Source organism: Copadichromis virginalis, linkage group LG9 (assembly GCF_057382275.1).
Source record: "Copadichromis virginalis isolate Kocher_CV1m ecotype Utaka linkage group LG9, C_Virginalis_male_GT1.1, whole genome shotgun sequence".
Taxonomy (NCBI): Eukaryota; Metazoa; Chordata; class Actinopteri; order Cichliformes; family Cichlidae; genus Copadichromis; species Copadichromis virginalis.
The window spans coordinates 7215683-7239590 of NC_140626.1; the positions used below are offsets into that span (position 1 = coordinate 7215683).

The 23908-nt window shown below is 40.0% G+C and overlaps 1 protein-coding gene across 6 annotated transcripts in view; it reads left to right on the top strand.

Moving 5' to 3' along the window:
• The window catches only part of slc12a7b (solute carrier family 12 member 7b), an 82181-nt gene that overhangs the window by 36235 nt on the left and 22038 nt on the right, over positions 1-23908 (top strand). For all 6 annotated transcript variants that reach the window (XM_085467506.1, XM_085467507.1, XM_085467508.1 and 3 more), the window contains exons 2-4: positions 19336-19427; positions 20478-20609; positions 21683-21829. In XM_085467506.1, coding sequence (XP_085323632.1) covers positions 19336-19427; positions 20478-20609; positions 21683-21829 — 371 coding nt within the window. The remainder of the gene's footprint in view (positions 1-19335; positions 19428-20477; positions 20610-21682; positions 21830-23908) is intronic.

The following is a 23908-nucleotide window of genomic DNA, read 5'->3' on the forward strand; positions in this document are numbered from 1 at the left end:
TACAAATGTGTGGAAGTGAAGGTAACAATAGCATGTTTTCTGTGCGTATACTAAAGACAATGTTGAGATTATCAAACATAACAACTTAAAAGAATCCATTTGGGCCATATATATATGAAGAAAAATATCCTACATAAAACACACATGCAACATTATGACCAGAGGATCACGTTGTCTGTAATAGGACAGCTTCCATAGCTCTTTTGAGTGTATGAAAGAGTGAACCACTAATATATGTTCATTCTTTTATGTATGTTGAGCACTCGAGCCAAATGGAAAATTTCATTCTGCTGATTATCCAGACAGTCCTACTCTCCGACTACTGCCCTCCATTTCCGTCTCAGATATCTTGTCCTCACCAGTTCTCTACTCTAAATATGGTACCTCAGATAAGTCCTAATAAGCACGCACAAGTTAAATGCCCATTTTCTCCTCTATCTACTGTTGCTATCGGCTATAGTAGCTTTTATTTGCATAAGCCTGGGTAGGGGAACTCCAGGCCACAAGGGCCAGTGTCCTCCAGTTTTTAGATATCACCCTGGATCAATACACCTGATTCAAACGATTAGTTCATTACCAGGCTTCTGGAGAACTTCAAGATATGTTGAGGACGTAATTTAGCCTTATAAATAAGCTGTGTTGGATCAAGGACACATCTAAAATCTTCAGGACACCGGCCCTTGATGCCTTGAGTTCACCATCCCTGGCATAAGCGCTTAGCCTTCACAAACATGGTACATTTTAGAGAATGGAATCACCAGACACCCTACAATAGGATATTTTCACAGTACTTAACTCATAATAAATTATGTCCTCAAAGTTGAACTTAATCAGTATCTGTTTTATCCAGAAAGATAAAGCTATCTCACTTCAGTTATGTCATTTATGAGATTGTCAAGCACACCAATACTGTCACTAAAGCCTGTCATCAATGTTGCCATAAGACAGAGTCAGTCTCCTGTCAGGTTGGGATTGAATAGGGTCAGGTTGGCAATTGCATGCAATCCGTTTCTGATAATACAGCAATTAACTGTAAGAAAAGCACATAGCTGTTGTTGTCTACATAAACAGTTTTGCTGGAATATAACCAGAGTACAGCCAGTTGAGTTGTGCTCATTAACAATGTCATCACACCGCATGAGTGTATCTGTCTGCATTTATAACATTTATTTGCAAATCTTTAATGTCTTTGAGAGTGATGGCAGTTGGTGCAAGTCGGACTGCAACTGTTTGCAGAACGGTTGCACTAATTTTTTTCCAGCTTGTTTTCAGTTAGGAGGTAGATTTATCAAGCATAGTGTTGGGTTTTATTTATTTTTGGTTGAGATGATTTAATGTAAGTTTATTCAGCTACTATGACCTCTACTGTTCATATTCCCATGGTATTTTAATTTATTTAATGAAATAAATAAACACCCTTAATGAATTCCTCCAGCTACGTATCTAGGGCTGCACGATTAATTGTTAGAAAATCGCGATCTCAATTCATACTTATGTGCGATCTCATTTCCAAATGACAACGATTTTAAAAAAAAAAGAAAAAAAAAAAAAAGACGATGACGACGATTGTACCGCATTTTGATCTGGGATGTAATACAGAAGCTGTGCCGTGTGATGCTAAAATTAGCAGGGAAAAAACAACGGAGAGCACGTCAGGGATGACGAGAAAGTGACAGGAGAAAATCCGTTCCGGTCAACCACCCAAACATCAATAACGGGAACCTTATACAGCGCCTCCCTATACCCGTCGAACTCCCGCAGGCACAAAGAAATTACGGAGGCTATTACTTATCACCTGACCAAAGATATGGCTCCCATCAACACTGTGCAAAACGAGGGATTTACAGTGGGGCAAAAAAGTATTTAGTCAGCCACCGATTGTGCAAGTTCCCCCACTTAAAATGATGACAGAGGTCAGTAATTTGCACCAGAGGTACACTTCAACTGTGAGAGACAGAATGTGAAAAAAAAATCCATGAATTCACATGGTAGGATTTGTAAAGAATTTATTGGTAAATCAGGGTGGAAAATAAGTATTTGGTCACCTCAAACAAGGAAAATCTCTGGCTCTCACAGACCTGTAACGTCTTCTGTAAGAAGCTTTTCTGTCCCCCACTCGTTACCTGTATGAATGGCACCTGTTTGAACTCATCATCTGTATAAAAGACACCTGTCCACAGCCTCAAACAGTCAGACTCCAAACTCTGCCATGGCCAAGACCAAAGAGCTTTCGAAGGACACCAGGAAAAGTATTGTAGACCTGCACCAGACTGGGAAGAGTGAATCTACAATAGGCAAGCAGCTTGGTGTGAAAAAATCAACTGTGGGAGCAATCATCAGAAAATGGAAGACATACAAGACCACTGATAAGCTCCCTCGATCTGGGGCTCCACGCAAGATCTCATCCCGTGGGGTCAAAATGATCATGAGAACGGTGAGCAAAGATCCCAGAACCACACGGGGGGACCTGGTGAATGACCTGCAGAGAGCTGGGACCAAAGTAACAAAGGTCACCATCAGTAACACACTACAACGGCAGGGAATCAAATCCCGCAGTGCCAGACGTGTTCCGCTGCTGAAGCCAGTGCATGTCCAGGCCCGTCTGAAGTTTGCCAGAGAGCACATGGATGATACAGCAGAGGATTGGGAGAATGTCATGTGGTCAGATGAAACCAAAGTAGAACTTTTTGGTATAAACTCAACTCGTCGTGTTTGGAGGAAGAAGAATACTGAGTAGCATCCCAAGAACACCATACCTACTGTGAAGCATGGGGGTGGAAACATCATGCTATGGGGCTGTTTTTCTGCCAAGGGGACAGGACGACTGATCCGTGTTAAGGACAGAATGAATGGGGCCATGTATCGTGAGATTTTGAGCCAAAACCTCCTTCCATCAGTGAGAACTTTGAAGATGAAACGAGGCTGGGTCTTCCAACGTGACAATGATCCAAAACACACCGCCCGGGCAACAAAGGAGTGGCTCCGTAAGAAGCATTTGGAAGTCCTGGAGTGGCCTAGCCAGTCTCCAGACCTCAACCCCATAGAAAATCTGTGGCGGGAGTTGAAAGTCCGTGTTGCTCGGCGACAGCCCCAAAACATCACTGCTCTCGAGAAGATCTGCATGGAGGAATGGGCCAAAATACCAGCTACTGTGTGTGCAAACCTGGTAAAGACCTATAGTAAACGTTTGACCTCTGTTATTGCCAACAACGGTTATGTTACAAAGTATTGAGTTGTATTTTTGTTATTGACCAAATACTTATTTTCCACCCTGATTTACGAACAAATTCTTTACAAATCCTACCATGTGGATTCATGGATTTTTTTTTTCACATTCTGTCTCTCACAGTTGAAGTGTACCTCTGGTGCAAATTACTGACCTCTGTCATCATTTTAGGTGGGGGAACTTGCACAATCGGTGGCTGACTAAATACTTTTTTGCCCCACTGTAGGAAAATGATCAACACCCTAGACAAACGCTACACAGTGCGTTTCTATTGTTGCACTACCTGCTCTATACATGCTGTGTCGAGCAACAGTGGAGACGGAATTTCAAGCAGTACAACATTTTGCGCCAACGACAAAACGTGAGACATTTGTTGTTTTTATGTTTATTTATTGTTTTTATATTTATTGTTTTTATGTTCAGTCTCAACTGTTACGAAGTTGATGTGCAGTTAATAAGTGCAATAAATATTTATACTGGAAAAGAAAATCGTGAGAGAATCGTGATCTCAATTCTAAGCCAAAAAATCGTGATTCTCATTTTATGCAAAATCGTGCAGCCCTATACGTATCAGTGTGTCATGTTTACAACCGTTACACTGCTCTTTCAGTGACATCCAACCAAAAAGTCAACTTTACATGATGTTTAAATCCAGTATTTACCGACTTTTTTTTATTTTTCCAACCAATCTTGTGAGCTTTGGCACATTTTTACTGGCAAACCATTTTTCATGTGCTTACATTCTGCAGATTATGGGTGTGCACCACTATGACTTTCATGTTCCTAGCTCAAACAGACCAATAAACATGAAAGAAATGCTTTGGTAAAGGTCTGGTTAGAGTCCAGCCACATTTGAACAGCTCCCAGAGTGCTCCCTCTTGGGCGTGTGGGTTTCTCACAATAACTATTAAGTAATTTTGGGTCGCTATTGATTTGACATTGTTTCCATTATCAAATGCGTTAGGCAGCTGCAAACTGCCTGCTTTTCTGTTACTATCAGTGTGGAGTAAATCTCTGCTGACTAATTGTTTCATTACTAACTGTTTACCAGATACATGGTGGAAACAAACCAAGAATTATCTGAAGTGGCAAATTGAAGTCATAAAAGTGGGCTTCCATTTTTTTTATTAAAAATATTGCAAAGCCTAAAAACATTTGGTAACCTCATAAAAGATGTGTATGTGTGTTTGACATTACGTGAAAGGTGCCTATTTGTGTACCTTTAAAGATACCGTTTCTCTGTGTTGGTGATGTAGCATCACCTTCCTTGCAAGTAATGGATGCTCACCAAACACATTTTGACATAGTACATAAAATATCCTTTCATATTAACAGCCTTTTGTTGTTTAAATGTCTACCATTATCCCCCATATTGAACATTCTCATATTCTAGGAACCAGATGCTGGCAGTAGAACAACCATTTAATATTCTTGTAAATCACCTTGGTTACATTTAAAGTGGCCTTAGGAGGATATTAGAGAGGATTTTGTGGCTCTAGATGAAATCCCAGAATGTCTTACCAATTGCATTTACAGTTTCTCATGTACACGTCCACCTTCAAGCACATGCTGTTTGCTTCATATTGTGAGACAGTGACACCATCTGGAGAAGAGTGGACTTGATCATTTGTACCTTTCATCAGGAGAGGATGGTTGGCACGGACTATGTGACTGACTGTGACAGTAGCATCTGATTTTTCTAACTGCTGTATTTAATCACCACAAAGTCAGTGTCTGTAAGCTATGTGTGAAATACAGTGTGCATGTAAACCAGCCAACACGTGAACAGTTATCTATTCCAGTAACTGTTTGAAGTGACAGGTTGTGTCTAAGTGCTTCTAACGCTAAAACAGAATACCTGTATTTGGGGAATATGTGATTGAAACATCTTTTAAGCTTGCCCATTATGGTCAGTGTTGACTTTTAAGTCTACTGTTTATTCCAACTGTTTTTATCCGTAGTGTGATTTTGTTATTTAATGGCTTCTAAGGTGTCCTTCAGTGTTTTGAAAAGTGACTAAAAAAAGGTATTACTACTACATACTGGGGAGAGTATTAACAGAAATTAAAAATTAAAAAAAATAACCAACATGGACAAGATTACGTCAGCCCTCCTACAGTAGTACTATCATTTGATTTTGTTCTTGTCCATAAAAGAACAATAGTTATGAAAAATTTTGCAGATCAAGGATGAAAACAAATGTAAATGCTTGGGTTTTAGAAACATGCAGCTACACGGTTGAAGTCTTTAGCGTTAAGGAGAGCCCTCACAGAAAGGTTTGCACATCATTTGTGTAGCTGTTGGTTGGTTACTAATTGATGTTCCCAGCTCTGTTTGCTTTTGTAACCCTGTGAAGTATTTAACACCCTGTCATTTGTCAACAGGATCGTCTACTGTCATTGGTCATTGCTTGACAGTTGAGAAAAGTTTAATTCGGGATCTGCTGACTTCACATCACAGATGGTCATTTAGGCTTTTTTAGCTTAAAGCTTTAAGTTTGGACAGCGCTCTATAGTCTTCTCTGTGTATAATGCGACACGTTCACACATTCTGTCCTTCGTGTCCATCCTTTGTGTTGCCCAGCAGAGCAGTTTGTTTACCTGACAGGTTTAGAGGCTTAGAATATAACACGGAGACACTTAAACGCACGCACGCACGCACGCACGCACGCACGCACGCACGCACGCACACACACACACACACACACACAAAGTAACAGCATCCATCTGATATCAAACCAAGTGGAGCTTGATACGACCAAAATCTTCTTACTGTGTGATTTGATAGCCTCTCTTTAAGATCTGCTTTGCCAGTTTAATGACGCTGACAGCAGATGTTCAGTTTTGTCTGCTGAAAGATGACTGAACTCTGCTTGTAACAGCGAGGAAGTCTACGTGTTTTTTTTCTGTCCTTTTAAGTTGTTATTCACAAACTGCTCCTTAAACTGGTGTATTGTAGTTGTCCCTGGCTGATGACTCTACATTGATCCTCTGCAGGTAATCTGACCAGCAGTTAACGTATACGAGGCTGGCAAGCAACACTGATCTGATTCTTACTGATTCATCTGAATGTGGCTAGACAGCACAAGTAGACCTTCACTTTGCCTGCTGACTTTAAAGCCATATCTTCCTCAACTCTGGGGCCTCAACTGACTTCTGTTTTATAAAAAGTTCAGGATTAGCCTAATCTGGTTAAGTGATTAGTGCCCATTTCACATGCTCTTGTACAAAGAGATTAATGGGCAGTCAGTACAAAGGAAGACAGCAGGGTTCTAGGTTGACCGGGCTTCAAGGTAATAGCTGGGGCAGAGCTGTTTCTGCCATTGTCTGTCCGGTTTGTGGGGCTGTAGCACACCTTTGACTCTTTCCAGCTGATGTCTAGCTTAACCTGATCTTAGATTAAGTATGCATCAGGGTTTTAATAGTTTTGCAATTTTCATTAGTTTTTATTTTTATTTAGTTTTGACTTCAGATTTTTAATTTTATATCAATTTTAATTAGTTTTTACCAATTGTTTGCTAGTTTAGTTTAGTTTTTATTTTTTTGAAAATCCTTAGTTTCAGTTTAGTTTTGATTAGTTTCAGTTATAGTTTTAGTCGTGTTTGCAATAATTAAGTGTAACAAAATCCCAGTTTCATCATATCAGTCATTCTCTTCTGCTTATCCTTGGGTATGTTGCTATTCCAGCTACCATACCCTGCACCCTGCACAGGTCGCCTGTCTGTCGCAGGGCTAACACGCAGAGACAGACAACTCACATTCCCACCTATGGGTTCTTTAAATAAATAAATAAATAAATTAGGGCAGATGAACAACCATTGATACCAGGCAACTATAAAATGTATATCTTGGCCCCAATGAGACTATTAACTCTTCAGTGTTCGTAACTTTGGTTCAAGTGAATTGATAAACTTTTTGAAGGCAATTGACTCACACAGTTGTGTAGATATCCCAGTCCTGTTGTCTTGGGATGCATCACGCTGCCTTGCCTGGGGTTAGCTTCTATTTTCTGGGGATGAGGGTTGAGTGTGCTCCCTTACCTTCTCAAGGTAAGCTAGGTTAGCCTTCTTGTGTGAGCTTTTCAAGTGCACTTTAAGGTTTGTGGGATTTTTTTCCCTTGAGAAATGTCCCTCATAATTTGTCTCTTTCCACTACAAGACACTTGCTTCATCCAAAACACAGTCATATTCAAAGTAATCCCAAATTGGACTCTGGCGCTTTCTCCCCACTTTTCCTGACATGATTCTGCGCGTGGACGGAGCAGCAACACAGACGACTCGACTAACATACTGCCACCTGCTGGCATAATGAGACAGCAAGAAATAAATCTGGAAACTAAACTTCATTTTCACCCTTGACTATTGTATGACACACACACATCAACGAAAACTAAACACATTTTTGCTATAAATTCAGTTAATTTTAGTTAGTTTTGTGAACACTCATTACAGTTTTAGTTAGTTTTCCTTTTTTTGTTTTTATTTTTATTTCCGTTAACGAAAATGTTTTTTCACTTCTTGTTTTCGTTATTTCGTTAGTTTTCGTTAACGATAATAACCTTGGTATGCATGACACTAAAGCATGGTGCTTTGAAAGCACTCACCTCTGGTTGGCCGATGTTAAAAAGAGATATTTATATATGTATGTATTAGGGGTGCAACGATACACAAAATTCACGGTTTGGTTCGATACTTTGGTGTCACGGTTAGATATTTTTTCGATACAAAAAATGTTCATGCCTTTTTAATTTGTCATTTATTAAAATTATAAATATATATTTTAACTCAAAAGTAGTTTTTAAATTTAATGTTGCTGAAACAACAAAGGGATAAAATAATAAATCTATCTGATCGAGAAATCACTCATCTTTGGAAAAGAGAGTTTATTACAGAGAAATGGCTCTTTCCAAAATAAAAGCTATACTATACGCGTCTTCTGGGCTATATTCTCAGCAGCACATTGAACATATCAGGTCCCCATAAGGAGAATCATGTGCTAACGGCTGTCTAAATGACTCGGGTCAAGTTTGTAGCATGCATCCTTGTTGTTTTTGTCTGCTTCCACTTGTCTTTGCACTAGGATGATGTCGGAGTAAATGTGCAGTCATATTCGTTGTGTTCCCACTAGTGCTGTCAGCGTTAATCTCGTTAAAATGACGTTAACGCCACAACACGGCAAATCTCCGTTAACGAGCTAACTGCGCTAACGCACTAGTTCCCACCAATGTAATTGAGCATTGCGTGGCACATCCAACATACTGTTTTACTTTTGTCCATGACGCGCTTACCTTCAAGGTCATACATCACATGAAAACCAAAATAGTTTCAAACGCCACATCTGAATGAGGGTGGAGGAGGTTCAGTTCGCCATGTTGCAAGGAGAGCTTAACTTCTGTCTTGCTAGCTTGCCCTGTGCTCAGTGAATCTGCGTTCGACTACTCCGCCTAGGCTGCACTGTCGAGCGCAGATCCACTGAGTGCTCAACACAGACAGCCTCGTCAGAAGGAAAGTTGATAAAATAAATTAAAAATTTTGTATTGTTCAATACATATCCGTACTGAACCGAAAGCACTGTATCGAACGGTTCAATAGCGATACGAGTATTGTTGCACCCCTAGTATGTTACATATATTCATTGATGCATGATCATTTTCAGATCATTTTTCTTTCTGAAAAACTGAACAAGTTATTTGCTAATTCAGAAATTAAATACAGGGGGGAATAAAAATTTTAATGGCATCTGTTTTTATGGTAAAAAATTTCTTAGTGTGTGTGTGTGTGTGTGTGTGTGTGTGTGTGTTACGTCATAGTCTAGGGGTACAGGAGCACAACATAAGGGTTAAAAGGAAGGTGACCCCACCCAGGTCCCCAAAGCCAATTTACAGATTAAGGTGATTTTATTGCTACATGTTTAGACATCTTTGTGAGGACAGAAAATTATATACCTGTGGGGTACAACAGACACTTATGGGGACAAAGTGCCTGTCCCCATGAGTTCGAAGGTATTTTAGAGGCTCAAAATATGGTTTTAGTGTCACGGTTACAATTAGGTCATGGTTATGTTTAGACTAAGGGTTAGGTATGAACCTTTTCATGGTTAGGGTAAGTGGCTAGGGAAAGCATTACATCAATTAGATGTCCTGAATAAGATATGAAAATGTGTCTCATACTGTGCTGATCAATGCAATGTTTGTGACACCCTGAAGGTCAGGCAGGAGGTCAGCCCTGTACCTGTAGTTTAAATCGGTAAACACGAATCGATTCGGAACGATGTACTGCACAGCTCTCATTTCAGAGGGCATGTGGTAATTCTGCTCTGTCAGCACCACAAATGTGCTTTTTATTAACGGGGGAAAAGGATTTTTGTATCTTTCCTCTTTGCTGTGTGTGTGCGAGAGAGGGAGGCTGAGAGCACATTGACTCATCCTTCCTTCTTCCTCCAGCTCCACTAACCTAAACCAATCTCTCTGTTTTACTCCAGACTGTAAGCTTCTGCATACTCTGCTTGCTTTCTTTGCTCCTCCCCATTTTGTGTGTGTGTTCATACATGCACACACAGTGATCAGTAGCTTAGCAAGGTTGAGTGAGAGAACTTGGGTGTGTATGTGTGTGTGTGCACACACTTGGACATGTGTGCTTGCCGGTCTGTCAGCAGGAGGGTGAGGGTGCTTTGTGATGCATGGCTGATGTCGCTGATCGTCGTCGTCACAGGCCACTTTTCACACACACAAGCACCCACACACTGTCACAGAAATAGCTGATCCTCACGTTATCCACACAGCTCGGGGCAGCATTCCTGACTTCAGCACCTCACTGGCAATATCTTTCTACTTTGAGCCCTGTACTACTGGAGTTTCACAGGGACCACTGCTAGGAACCCAGCCCCCTTCCCGCCCTTCTTTTTAGCCCCGCTCCTCAGGATGGAGCACAGGGGAGGGTCTCGACAGAAGGGTAAGTTTATCTTCACTCCTTCTTAAAAGCCGTTTTCTACCCCCGCGGTCGCTGCACTGATAAATTGTGATTATATTGTGAAGAATTGGTTCAGTGTGTAACGTGCATATATATCTTCAGAGGTATAAATTTGGGTTCAACAGAGGTCGTAGTGTCTCGCTTTCTCTGTATTCTGTGTGAATTTAAGGGATCAAGATGCTTTACTCCTTTATTGTTGTTGGGTTTTTTTTGTTTTGAGACTCACAAAATCAAAAATCTCAATTTTTTGTAAAGTGTGGGAATCGATGGGCGGAGCATGGCACAAACTTTCCCAAGCAGAGTTTAGAAATTTGCCCTAAAAATAAATGCACTGACATCCAGCAAAGGGCAAAGTGCATAAAAATTTAAATTCCTTCTTGTTTCTGCCCTTTCCTAATCTTGGGGTCAGTAATGGAATCTTTTTTATGCATTAACCACAGGCTAAAAAAATAGATTTTTGACTTGTAATTTTTGAATATCTGATATTCTCTCGGTATTGACTTTTTTAAAACCTTTGTGTCTTTTTCTGCCCACCATAGTACATTGAGCCACGGGCTAACACCGACAGTGTTAGGCAGCTTACAGCGTCATCACAGCGGACGGCTTAGTGGTTATAAATAGGATGCGTGGTCATTTATTACCACAGTGAATATAGAGGCTGAGCCTAGCCATTAGCACATCCTCAATGTACCTGCACATATATTTGGAGTAAGTAGCAGAGTGCTGATGGAGTCTAACTTTAGCCGTGGCTTCTGAACAGAGGCGAGCTGAAAGACGACTGACTGTTTGAGAGAAACATCGAGCTGCCTCTAACCATCTTCAACTGTGCAGAGCACGGTGGCACAATCAGGGAATCCCACTCTGTTATGTAACAACGCTGACTGTGATGTAAAACAATGAGTTTGGAATTGCAGATGTTGGGGGCAGTCTAGCATGTAACCATCTGGACTCTGTTTATCCTGCTCTTAACCTCCTGTGTCCTGCAGCTTTCATGAGTATCATCCAAAAAGTAATGGTGGCCACAAGGTTTGCTCTTGCATGCGTAGGTGTGTGCCACTTCAAATTAATTTATGAGCTCTAATGCACTCAAATGTATTTCTCACTAAGTGTTAATGTCTTAAATACAATTTTATCTCACTGCTGAAACACAAAACAAAGCCAAACATAATTTTTTCCTGAGCTGATTCAAATTTTTCTTGGCAGTTAGTGTGTGTTGTTAGCAAGCTTTAGCTCATGCCAAAGGTTTCTGTCCACCTTGAAAGCATTGGAGATAAGGGGCATGATGGTTTTTGCTACTTAGGCGGTTAATTTAACCTTTCTATATTTCCATTTAGTTAGCCCCAATTATATATGCCCTTCAGCAATGTCGCATTTGTTGAGGTCACGTAATGCGCTATAGCACCAGCAGTCTGTCCTCGGCACCTGCAAAAGTGGATCATGTACACAAACACACACAGCTTTAACCGTCAAACCCACCTGCATTCATTCATCACACATTACACAAGAGGCTTCAGCCTGCTCGTTCCTTATGTTTTTTTATTGCTCAAATCCCAAACTCTTTCTTACATTTGAATCATTTTGCCATCAGTGTATGAGGGAAAACTGCACTAATCATCACAAATAATTCTGCTACTTAAAGCTCACTTTTTAAAGTGTGCTGCTCAATACTGCAAATTGAACATTTGCAGTATTTGTAGCTTTAGTGTTTTGCTGTAACATGAGCTAATGCAGGGTTAGGGACACGTTCTTGTACCTGGTTGCTCTTGCTTAGTCTGTACCAGCTGTGATTGAATATGCGGCTCTTTAACTGCAAGCCGGTCTGCTCCATTCACCGGGACGTACCTTACATGTTCTGTCTGCTGTATCTGCTTTTTTTTGCTGCCTCGTAGTATGTTTGGTTCAGACACTGCCTGTTTGGATGAAAACATCTGCTTGTTCTGGATGGAAATGAGGGGGGATTAATGAGTGTGTGAGAGTAAACATTACAGAAGATTTGGAAATGATGACCTGTGTGATGAAGGCAGGGTTACACAGTGAAAAGATCAGGCAGGAGCAGTTTTTAGGCTATGGTTGGCAGGAGACTCTTGCTTTCTTTGTTGTGATTATTTAAATATAGTGAAGGTTGGACACTAATATTGGTTTTGTTTGGTTTAATCCTCTAATGCTGGGCGAGATGAGTGGTTAGGGGCTACTATGGTTACATAAATAGTAGGGGTGCAACGATATTCGTATCGATATTGAACCGTTCGATACAGTGCTTTCGGTTCGGTACACATATGTATCGAACAATACAACATTTGTAATTTATTTTATCAACTTTCCTTCTGACGATGCTGTCTGTGTTGAGCGCTCAGTGAATCTGCGTTCGACTACTCCGCCTAGGCTGCACTGTCGAGCGCAGATCCACTGAGTGCTCAACACAGACAGCATAGTCAGAAGGAAGAGCGCAGGGCAAGCTAGCAAGACAGAAGTTAAGCTCTCCAGATCTGGCGTTTGGAATTATTTTGGTTTTCATGTGACGTATGACCCTGAAGGTAAGCGAGTCATGGACTAAAGTAAAACAGTATGTTGGATGTGCCGTGCAATGCTCAATTACATGGGTGGGAGCTAGTGTGTTAGCGCAGTTAGGTCGTTAACGTGTTGGCCGTCTAGCCCCATGCACGGGGCGATCGGCGGTAGCTCGTTAACGGAGATTTGCCGTGTTGTGGCGTTAAGGTCATTTCAACGAGATTAACCTGAAATCACTAGTGGGAACACAACGAATATGACTGCACATTTACGCCGACATCATCCTAGTGCAAAGACAAAAACAACAAGCATGCTACTAACTTTAGCCGAGTCATTTAGACAGCTGTTAGCACATGATTCTCCTTATGCTGCTGAGAATATAGCCCGGAAGAAGCGGATAGTATAGCTTTTATTTTGGAAAGAGACATTTCTCTGTAATAAACTCTCTTTTCCAAAGATGAGTGATTCCTCAATCAGATACAGGGCTTGCAATATCGCTAGCCCGACGTCCTGGGGCTAGCGATTTTTTTCAGTCGGGCTACCAAAATCTATCTCTTCCCTGCCCGTCGGGCTATTGTAGGAAGAAAAATATATATCAATGCTTTTGCATTCTTTCAGAAATGTAGCTGGGTAATTATGTCATTGGCATCTGTGAGCCACTGTCAATATGTGACATATTGAAATCGCGTTTGAATTTGCGCTTGTTTTTTTGCTTTCACTTTGCAATCGCGCGAACTGTGTATAGAGAGCGACAGCACTGATCTGTGAGTGATGAAAATTTGTGCACCAATTCCTCTGACATCGTCTTATTAATCGTTAGCTCACTATGCAAACATGACAAGTGAAATCTCCCGCAGCAAGCTTAAACATGTGAGAGGTTGATCGCACAGAGAATCGCTGAGCTTATGTGAGTGCGTGTGTAAAAGCAGGAGGATATATATTTCATTTCTTCTGAGCCAAATAAGACAGGTCAGGGTGAAGAAGTGACAGCCAAAGAAAAGCTTACCACAAAACGGAGAAGTTATGACAAATCAGACTATAAGGCAAAAAGAAAGTGCAGCTTCATGGTTTCATGGACAAAAGAATTTCTGTGGCTGCAATATGACGAGCTAAATAACCAGGGCTGCACATAAGTGGTCCGCAGGTGCGCATTCGCTGTCAAAATAAAAAACGTGCACAAGGGTTAGGGTTAAATTTAAAAACTGTACTTTTGAGTTAAAATATATATTTATAATTTTAATAAATGACAAATTAAAAAGGCATGAACATTTTTTTTGTATCGAAAAAATATCAAACCGTGACACCAAAGTACCGAACCGAACCGTGAATTTTGTGTATCGTTGCACCCCTAATAAATAGATAATCATAAGAGGAGCATCCAGACGGGGAATATCAGCTGAGCATAACCGTGTGTGTCCTTTGTTTGACATGCTATAACCTTTGCTTTGACACTTCACTATAAACTGCTGATCTGGTTATTCATGTGTCCACATTCCTTCTTCTTTTTTTCTTTTTTTTTACATGTAGCACTGGCTGGCTTTTTCCTCACAGGTGCATATTTGCAAACATTTACATCCTTTGCTCCTTTTGAACTAGATTGCAGTGCACCATCAGCAATCTTGAGCTGACTTGAGAACAGATGATGTAAGGACTTTGCATCAGCAAAGCAGGATGGGTAATAATCTTGGTGGAATGATTACCCAAACAAAGGGGTAGTTTGGGGCAAGGCAGGTTTATTTATAAAGCTCATTTGAAACACTACAGTCATCATGATGCTTTAGTTTCAGGCAAAAATAAAGAGGAAAGAACCAGAACAAGACTTTTGCTTATTTGTTTCTTTATGATATAGTTGATGATATGATTCACATGAAATTTAGGATTAGACTGCAATCAAATATATTTAAACAAAAACATAAGATCACTGAAAGCAGGGTGAATTAGTCCAAGGTAGATGGCAACTTCTGCAATGTGAACAGAGGCCAACATCTGTTCACACCATGGCGATATGTGAATCTCGACCATGTGCCTGTGGACCCCTCCATGCAAGCACACTCACACACATACAGTGACATTTGCGCTAAACCATTCCAGATTATACTTAAGACAGAGGGACATGTGCAGATAATCTTCATCTTCTGTTGAATCCCCCGTATTTGTCCCTGTGATCCGCCCCTTCCTCCACTAAATAATCCACTGCAACAATCACTGCAGCAATTGCAGTATGGGGGGATTGTGGCACCTGGCACTTTTTCTTCGTTTAGGATGTTGAAGTGCGTCTTAAGGTCACCGGAGGATTCGATCACCTCAGGGTGAGACAAATTTGTCGCCCCACACAGACTAGTTGAGATATTTTTAGAACAAAGGAGCATGAGATTGCAGATTTAATTAACAGATGACATCAGTATTCATGTTGGACACAACAATGTGATCCAGATAAAGAAGCAAAGAAAAATGGATGCATAAATGAACAAAAGTTTTTATAATAATGCAGAAAGTCTCTCTGGTTTCTGTTGGCTTGTAGTAAAGAAGGGGTAAAGCCCCTTGATAGTTTTTATTTATATTGTTTTTATTAAATAACCTTAAAGACATCACTTCACACGCTGCAGATAACATCGTTCGGAAAGCTACAACCATGCAGTTAAACTGATAAATCAACTCACCGTCTTTATTGTGTATTCAAACATTCATAGCTATTTTACACTTTTCAGATCACAAAAAATCCTGAACATTCTTGACGTTGAAAGTACTTCATAAAACAATCATGGCTTGATACCTGTATATTAGAGAAATTAGATGCCTTTGAAAAGTCCATTAGGGTGTCTTAAGTGCAGCGTGGGATTGTATTACCAAAGATCCTTCCTTCACTTGAGGACAGGTGAACGGTTCTCTTCACTTCCTGACTGACGTCTTAACCAATTTACATATGGACTTAAAACAGAAACCTCACCTGATTTGGAAACATTGACAGTTTTAGCCTGCTGCCTGGTCTCAAAGAGGATTTAGCCAGAGTCATTTAAGACAATGATTACCGGTGGCGTGTAGCACTGAAAAGAATAGCTAAGTGATGACTGGCTAAGGCTGACTCACCTTTACCTGCACTTGCTTCATGCTTTGCCTTAAATTCACTCATTCCACACTCTGTGAAATATTGTGTCCCTCCCTGATGTTCTCTACGTGCTGTCCCACATAGAACGCTCTTTTACAGAGTGTCACAGTACAAGGACGTAATGACTTTCTCTGTGATTACCAACGGGCTAAGCCACTCTACAAGCCTCTTATTCCCCCAGCAGCTGGATCAAGCAGCAAAAGTTACTCGTGAAATCCCCTCTGCAGTAGGCAGCTCCGGCTGCTGATGAATGGAAAAGGCCCAGCACTGACTGGTTGCGAACTATCAATCTAAACAGGTGGAGAGATGCAGTGCACGTATTTTTGGGCCAGTGTTTAAACTTCAGCTGTTTTGCTCTGGATAGGCTCATCACAGACAGTTGTGTTATTTTTAAGTAGAATAGACTCATTTTATACTGTGGAGCTTCAAACAGCAACTTTATTTACACATATTTACATTTGAACCACTCAGTATTAATACTGACCTTTGCATGTTTCAGTTAAAAAATGCCAAATATAAGCAGATCTTCTGCTTTCCTGCATAATTTAATAACATCAATTCATCTTTTACCTCTGTATTAAAATATAAGCATCTTCTTTTTTAAAAGTGATCAATTTGTGACCCTTTAACTTCTTTGAAGTTAAAACTAATGAGCTGGAGTGCTTAAAAAGACTCCAGTTGTCACTTGCATAGTCTTCGCCCAGATAGAATTGACCTCAGTTTATGTGTGCATGCATGAAAGCAGCATTTGAAGTGGTGTGGCTTTTTGTGAAAAACATAGTTTGCTGCCTTTTTTGTGTCGGGATATAAAGGAGTTGTCCACTTATTTTTTCTGTTTTCTGTCGTGGGTTTGTTCTGCGTGGGTGCGTTGGTATGAACTCTACACACGCCACCTCTGTTTATTTTTCTTGAGTTCCATTTGAAGCTCATATTTATTGCTTCATTTTTTGCCTCATTGGACTTTATTTATAGCGTTTTATTGGTCATAAACACACAACCTATTTTTGACTGTTTTAGTCTCTGCACAGCAGGCTTCAACTGCTTAAACGTCTGTTCACTCCACCTCACTTTAATATTTCTGACACTATAATGTAATTACCTGCAAATTAAACTAATGGAATGGCACGCACACACACTCACACAATCTCTCTCTCTGAGATGATCTTTATTTATCACATTTATCTGGATTTCACACACCATCACACCCTGCGCTCTAAGGTGTCCGTTCATTCAAAAAGTTTGGTTTGCATTGCTGTGTAGTTTGCCAGCCCAAGCAGCAAAGACGTGGTTCTCAGCTTGGTGCTAGAATGTCCCTTCTGAAGACGGCTGGGTCGCTGTGGGTAATACAGAACAACTACAAGATTCATCATGCAGTTGACAAAGTAGACACAGAGGAAAGACAGCGTGTTTCAAAAACCTCTGCTACAGACCATAAAATAACCAGTGTTATTAATCTTGATGAGGAAAAACATGGGAACCAATACTTGTGTTGTATTTTCAGTGAGAAAATATCCAACACAACTCTTGGTTGCACTGTTATGTATTTTTAAGAATACGAAATATGTTTTGTGTGATCTGTAGTAATGTCTTTGATATTAGTCTTTCCATCTATATTCCCACTGTCCTTTGCTAACTTGCACTTACAGAGTAAGACTTAATTTCTAGTTTAGGTATAAATTATTTATGGATATCTCATCACCATGATGTGGGTTATTAAAAATGCAATGATGTGAGAGTCAGATGCATGACGCCAAAGTGGGTTTAGTGTATGTCCAAAAAAGAAATAAGACTGATTACATCAGATAACAATTGTTAGCAGGAGTCACTGAATATAGCAAGTAATGTATTAATTTTAGATGGAATCACATCCACCTGTTGGATTGTTTTTTTTCAGTAGGATGAAAATACAAACCTTGCCCCGTCCTCAGGATGGATGGTTACAGGTGTGTTCTAATAGACTGTACTGTCAAACAAAATTCGAGTCTTATTTTTGAACCTGTTCCAAAAAAAAAAAAAACCTCCCTGAGACATCTTCAGGGATCACCTCAGCAAATAATGAACTTTTTGAATAATGAACTGAATAATGACCTCCGTTTAACAACTTTAGATGTTACATGGACGAGATGTCTTGGAATTAGAGCAGGGCGATATGACCAAAAATATTTGTCACGATATACATTTGAAAATTTGAGATAATGATATAACTGATGATATAATTGACACTAGAAAAAATACTTTACAACTCCACAACTTTATTAGTGCAAAAAAACCCACATCAATGTATTTTCACTTAAACAAGCAGCTTTTTTATGTGCATTAAAGTTATATAAAAAATTAACACTGCAAATGCAAATTCCTCGCTGACAGTTTAACCAAAAGGCATTTCCAGTGGAAATTGGCCGACATATCCTCAGCATAACCATGTATAATATCCACAAAACTTAAAAAGAGGTTATACACACACAATACAGTAATATTATGTTGAAGCACAGTACGTATCACTCTGCGAGGCTCCTGCCTACGATAGCCGTAATGCTCCGACAATCCATCAAGCTGTGCGGGTTTCGTAGCTTAGCAAAGTTGTACTGAAACATTTGACAGATTTTCCAGCGCCGTGTACGACATAAAATAGTTTTGAGGTCAGTAAACACGATCAGAGTTCATACATAAGGCACATGGGATTATAAGGGGCACTGTCGACTTTCAGAAATATCAAAGGATCGATTTTAAGTGCGCCGTATTTTCCAAAACACTCGCTAATAACGATGCCCCACTAGCATGCTCTACCAAAAATAGTGCTTTGTTGTGTATCTGATGGACGAAAGCTAAACCAGTTCCACACCACTGAAGCTGCAGCATTTTTACAACCCAATTCTGGTTCATCTGTTTCATTCAACGATCCGCTTTTGCCCTTCTCATTCTCTCTCGCCGCCGTGCTTTTTCCGCCATGTGCGTATGAAAACAAAGGCACTGCGCATGCGTGTTTTACCCATATTCTATCCTGATATTTCATTTTCTTATCATTGCCCAACATTATACCGGTATTACCGTGAACGGTATGATATGGCCCAGCCTTACTTGGTATAAGTACTTGTCCAAGGTAATTTATCATATTTTTTCAGAGATAACACCATCTGCAATAGCTTTACTAGTGGAGAATAGTTTCATTGTCTTCTTAAAAGATCTTTCTGGCTTCTCCCATTCAATGTTTTTCTGCTACCAGCGTGGTGACATGACATTTGTGGCAGTCCCTGCACTGAGTCAACCAAACTGTCAGGAAGTTCTTGGATATAAGAAGAGGAACGCCTTACAAATGGAAACATGTGATAATGATTTGCATAAGCAACCATCTGAAGTTTTCTTTACTTCCACCGAACATTGTCAGGATGAAGATCCATGAACAGCATTATTATGTACTGTGGTTCTTACAGCAATTGTTTTCCAGTCACTGGTTATATTGAGTTTTGGTTACACGATGTGTTAAATCTCCTCTGCATTTCACATAACGAGAAAACTGTGTTTCTACAGGTGATGGAGTCCCAAAGGAAAACAGTCCTTTTATCAACAACACAGACGACAAAGGCAACAGCTACGATGGCACCAACATGGCACTTTTTGAGGTAACTGCCCAACATCATCATGTGGATGTCGCTATCATTTCACAAGCCAAGGAGTGTGTTCCACTACACAAGGAAATGTGACTGTGCTTAGGCTGGGAAAGAGAAAGCCCAAACTCCACAGTAAAAACTATAAATTCACCAGAACCCTGGCTGAACCTTATCTGCAGCCTAAGTTGGAGCTAGTCTGTGAAGCTCAAACCATTCATTAATGCCAAGTATGCTGGAACAACAGTCTAAGTTGTGGTGAACTAAATAAATAGAAACTCGCAGAGGTAAAAGCACCAATTTACCCTTAGCTCAACAATGTGTCAGTCAAGAAGTTTATTTGCCATAAAAACTGGTACATTCATTTAACTCCATTCAGCTGAACCTTTGCCTGCTGCTTGCCTCTGCCATTTGGCGGACCTTGTTGCTCTGTGGTCACTGGCGCTTGTGTAGAATCAATAAGACAGCCGCGGCTTTTGGTTCTGAAGTTGATCCAGGAATGCTTTTCAAATATGCTTTGAATGGATGAAAATACAAAATTTTGCACAGTTTGTTTTGCAAATGGAAGACTTCATGCGATAACTGCCCATCAAAAGGCCAAATTAAACTTTGAAGTTTTTCCTTGATGTGATATATATGAACATATAATTCCTGCAAGCCCAAAGTTCAAGCATCAGGCTGCTCTGAACCATACTTTCTGTTTCTACTCTTGGCTCTGTATGAACTTAATGAGAGCAGATTTCCTGAATATGCTTCTCAGGTACACGGCTCTGTCTGTGAGCATGAAAGCCCCACCAGCCTATTCTTTTCTTTTAGTATTCAGCCAGTCAGAAGGTAGATGGCTTAAAATGAAGACAGTAGATGCACTGGCTGCACTAAAGCCCAGTATAAGATCTAAAGGAATGATTTTGAAAAACAAATCATACAAGGCTGCTAGTAAAGTTCAGCTATAACAGTTTTGAGCCTGAAATGAGCATAAAAGCTCCCACTGAATGTCATTTTGAAAAGGTCATTTGTACAAGACTGCTGCTGTTTAGCTGTTAAAGATGAGTTTCTTTATTGCAGGAGGAAATGGACAGCAACCCCATGGTGTCATCCTTCCTCAGTAAACTCGCAAACTACACCAATCTCTCACAGGGTGCACAAGAGCACGAGGAGGCTGATGACGATGAGGGGCCAAAGAAGAAGGCTGTTAAGGTAAAGAAGCACACACTGTAGTGGAGCTTTTAGTTTGTGTTTGCATGCATTACATACATGGTAATGTACAGTTGCATATTAACAGTTGTTCTTTTAAATCTGCTGACCTGTCATTATATAACCAGGTCTTTGACCGATGAAGCCACCGCTGTTTGTTTTTGTTCTCTCTGTGCTTTTCCATCTTTAATACATCTCTTAAAACGTTTTTGTTCCTCAGAAAAAAATGTTATTATTATTAATATGCGTGTGTGTATTACTGCTTAGAGGAAGTCTGTTTAGTCACTGAGTCAACATTTCGTTTTGTGAAACGGCTACAGTGAAAAACTGATTTTGCCAAGTAAACAAGAAGAAGAGGCAGGGTCAGGCTCATTTCAAAGATAAAATTCTGATAAACACCATCACCAGTCCAGCACAAGCCTTTCCTTCAGCCTCTCCTTCGATGCTTTTGTTTTGTCATTCTTTGAAAAGAGTAGTTTCCACAGTGCTGCCATGCTTTTGTAACCACAGCCTGGGTCACATCCCAGTTGCCCCATCACGTCCCAATGTGTAGAAATGGGCCTTGAGCACCTCCCACTGGCTTTTAGGAGCATCTTACTAAAGAAAGAAGTGGATGCCATTCTTGGCATTCTTGCACCTCTTTGCCTGAAAAAGTGGGACGAGTATCTTACATTTGGAGTTAGATGGTGGGTAGGCCTGTCATTCTCCTTGCGGTCTTTCTGCTTGTTGTTGTGAAAATACCGTTCCTTGCAAGGAATAAGATGGAAGTCAGTTGTACTTTTGGGGTAGTGGTTTTGACTTATACAGTGTTTAATAATGTGTACTTTCTTTTACACTCTGTCTTTATTTCCCTCTTTGCTTCTGCTTCTTTGTCTCTGGTGATGTTTTTTAATTGTTTTATTTATGGCTGTAAGGGTTTCAGCAGTTTTCAGTTTGCACAGCAGTTTTCACTTCTTTCCTCTGTTGTCATATCCTTAATCACTCCTTCCATCAAACACAAATATTTTTAATGTTTTCTCATCTTCTGCTTTGTCGCTTCTCTCCCAAATCCTCCCCCTGCCCTTCCTGCCTTACAGAGCCCTCAGATGGGGACGTTCATGGGTGTCTACCTCCCATGCCTCCAGAATATTCTGGGGGTCATCCTGTTTCTGCGCCTTACCTGGATTGTTGGCACTGCCGGCATCTTGGAGTCCTTGGCTATTGTCGGCTTATGCTGCTCATGTGTGAGTACTTCATCATCACAGTCTATGTGTTCGTTTCTGAGTCTCTCTCTTTTTGCTTTTTCCCCCTAAAATGTGGCATTAATGCTTGTCTCAAGGCCTAAAAAGTTTGTGAATTAGAAGATTATAAAAATGCAAGTTTTAAACAGCCACAGCTGCATGGCTGATGTGATCTGTGACAATCCAAAGTAGAAAACAACTGTGGAAACTTTAGGCTCACATGGACTACTTACACATATGCTCAGTATGCTGACCTTATTATTTGAAATTAGGCCATGTTACCATGATCATTGTGCTAAACATACTCTAGGTCCATGTTGCATTACAGTAAAGGAAGTATGACTGGTTATGTGCAGAGTAAACGTTGATGGGTGTTTTGTGTTCCCTTCTACATCTCACACCAAACCTTTGTCCTTGAATTTACTTCCTGATTATTTTTTATGATGGAAACCATTTCAATGTATTGATAAATGATAGAATAAGAGGAACTGGAAGGAGCTGAATATTATTTGTTCTTTATCAAGGGCTTTAGCTTTTAACTCATTAGAACAGGATTATGTAAGAGTGTGTGCATGTGTGTGCGCACGGCTGAGTGTTTTTGCTGATTTTGGGTCCAGAAGCTGCTTCGGTTGGTTGACAGCCATAATGAATGGCCAGCAAGATGAATTAGTGGCCACTGATCCCTCCTATATTTAGCCACTGTGACTCTCCATTTCTCCTGCTCGTCCAGCTTCTAATGGTACCTGACTTGACGTGTAATCCGTCCATCTGCAAACTGTCAGAAACATGACGCCGTCCACACCCACACAGTAGCTATATTCACCAATCCCATGGCAGGCAATGGATTATTTCAGCTTAATCAGGCAAAGTAGAAAGGAGGAAAACCCCAGACCCTAAATGCTTTTTGTCTCATAATTAAATCTTCTAATGGCATACCATCGTCTGTTTGAAGAGTAACACTGCCTAAACAAAGAATCAACCGTGAAGTGCATTTCCATTAATAAACCCATTCTTATCAAAACTTTACATTTTTAATATCCACAAATTATCAAATTTGAAGCATGTTATTAATGATCTTATTAGGTGTTTTATATTAGATATTTTGGACCCTGCAATTCATAATATTATACTGAGACCCCCAACAGTGAGATCACCCACTGTGAGTAAGCAATTGGCAACATCGGGAAGGGAAAAACTCCTGCTCTCTCTTTTTAGTCCCTGTCAGCATTTTGGATCAACTGGAGGCTTTTCCCACCTGTGCGGCCCTACTTGCTTTATATGTGCAAGTAGGGCCGCACATGATTTTGGCTTCCCACAGTTAAATAAACACGATTATTTAAAATCCAACACACACACCTGATAATCAAAGCTTCTGTTTGCTAAGCACAGCCAGCAAAATAAAGTTGGATTAGAAAGATGTCCATGTGAAGTTCAAGTATGAGATAAATAAGAATAAAGAATAATAAAGTATCCTTTTAGGTGACAACACATATGTTCAGTAGGGGTGCAACGATACACAAAATTCACGGTTCGGTTTGGCTCGATACTTTGGTGTCACGGTTCGATATTTTTTTCGATACAAAAAAAAATGTTCATGCCTTTTTAATTTGTCATTTATTAAAATTATAAATATATATTTTAACTCAAAAGTACAGTTTTTAAATTTAATGTTGCTGAAACAAAAAAGTAATAAAAAAAATATATATATATATCTCAGGGCTCGCAAAATTTCAAAATCCCTGGTAGCCCTTCGGGCAGGGACTCTTCAGTTTTTGGTAGCCCAAAATAAATTGAAGTAGCCTGAATAAAAAAGAGAGCAATTTTTGATTGATGTTTTATTTCCTGTTTTGTTTCCTTTACAATATTATACATTAATAATATATTGTAAAGGAAACAAAACATTAATCAAAAAATTGTTAAAAAACAAATTACAACATTGTATAAAAATTACAATCATCAACTCAAATACTTGGTTCTAATCGAACAGAAATTTCTATGAACTTGTAAGAACTGTGTAGGACATGAATCAGTCTGTGTCAGATCAGAATTTGAAATTTCCACTGAAGTCACAAGTAAGAGGCA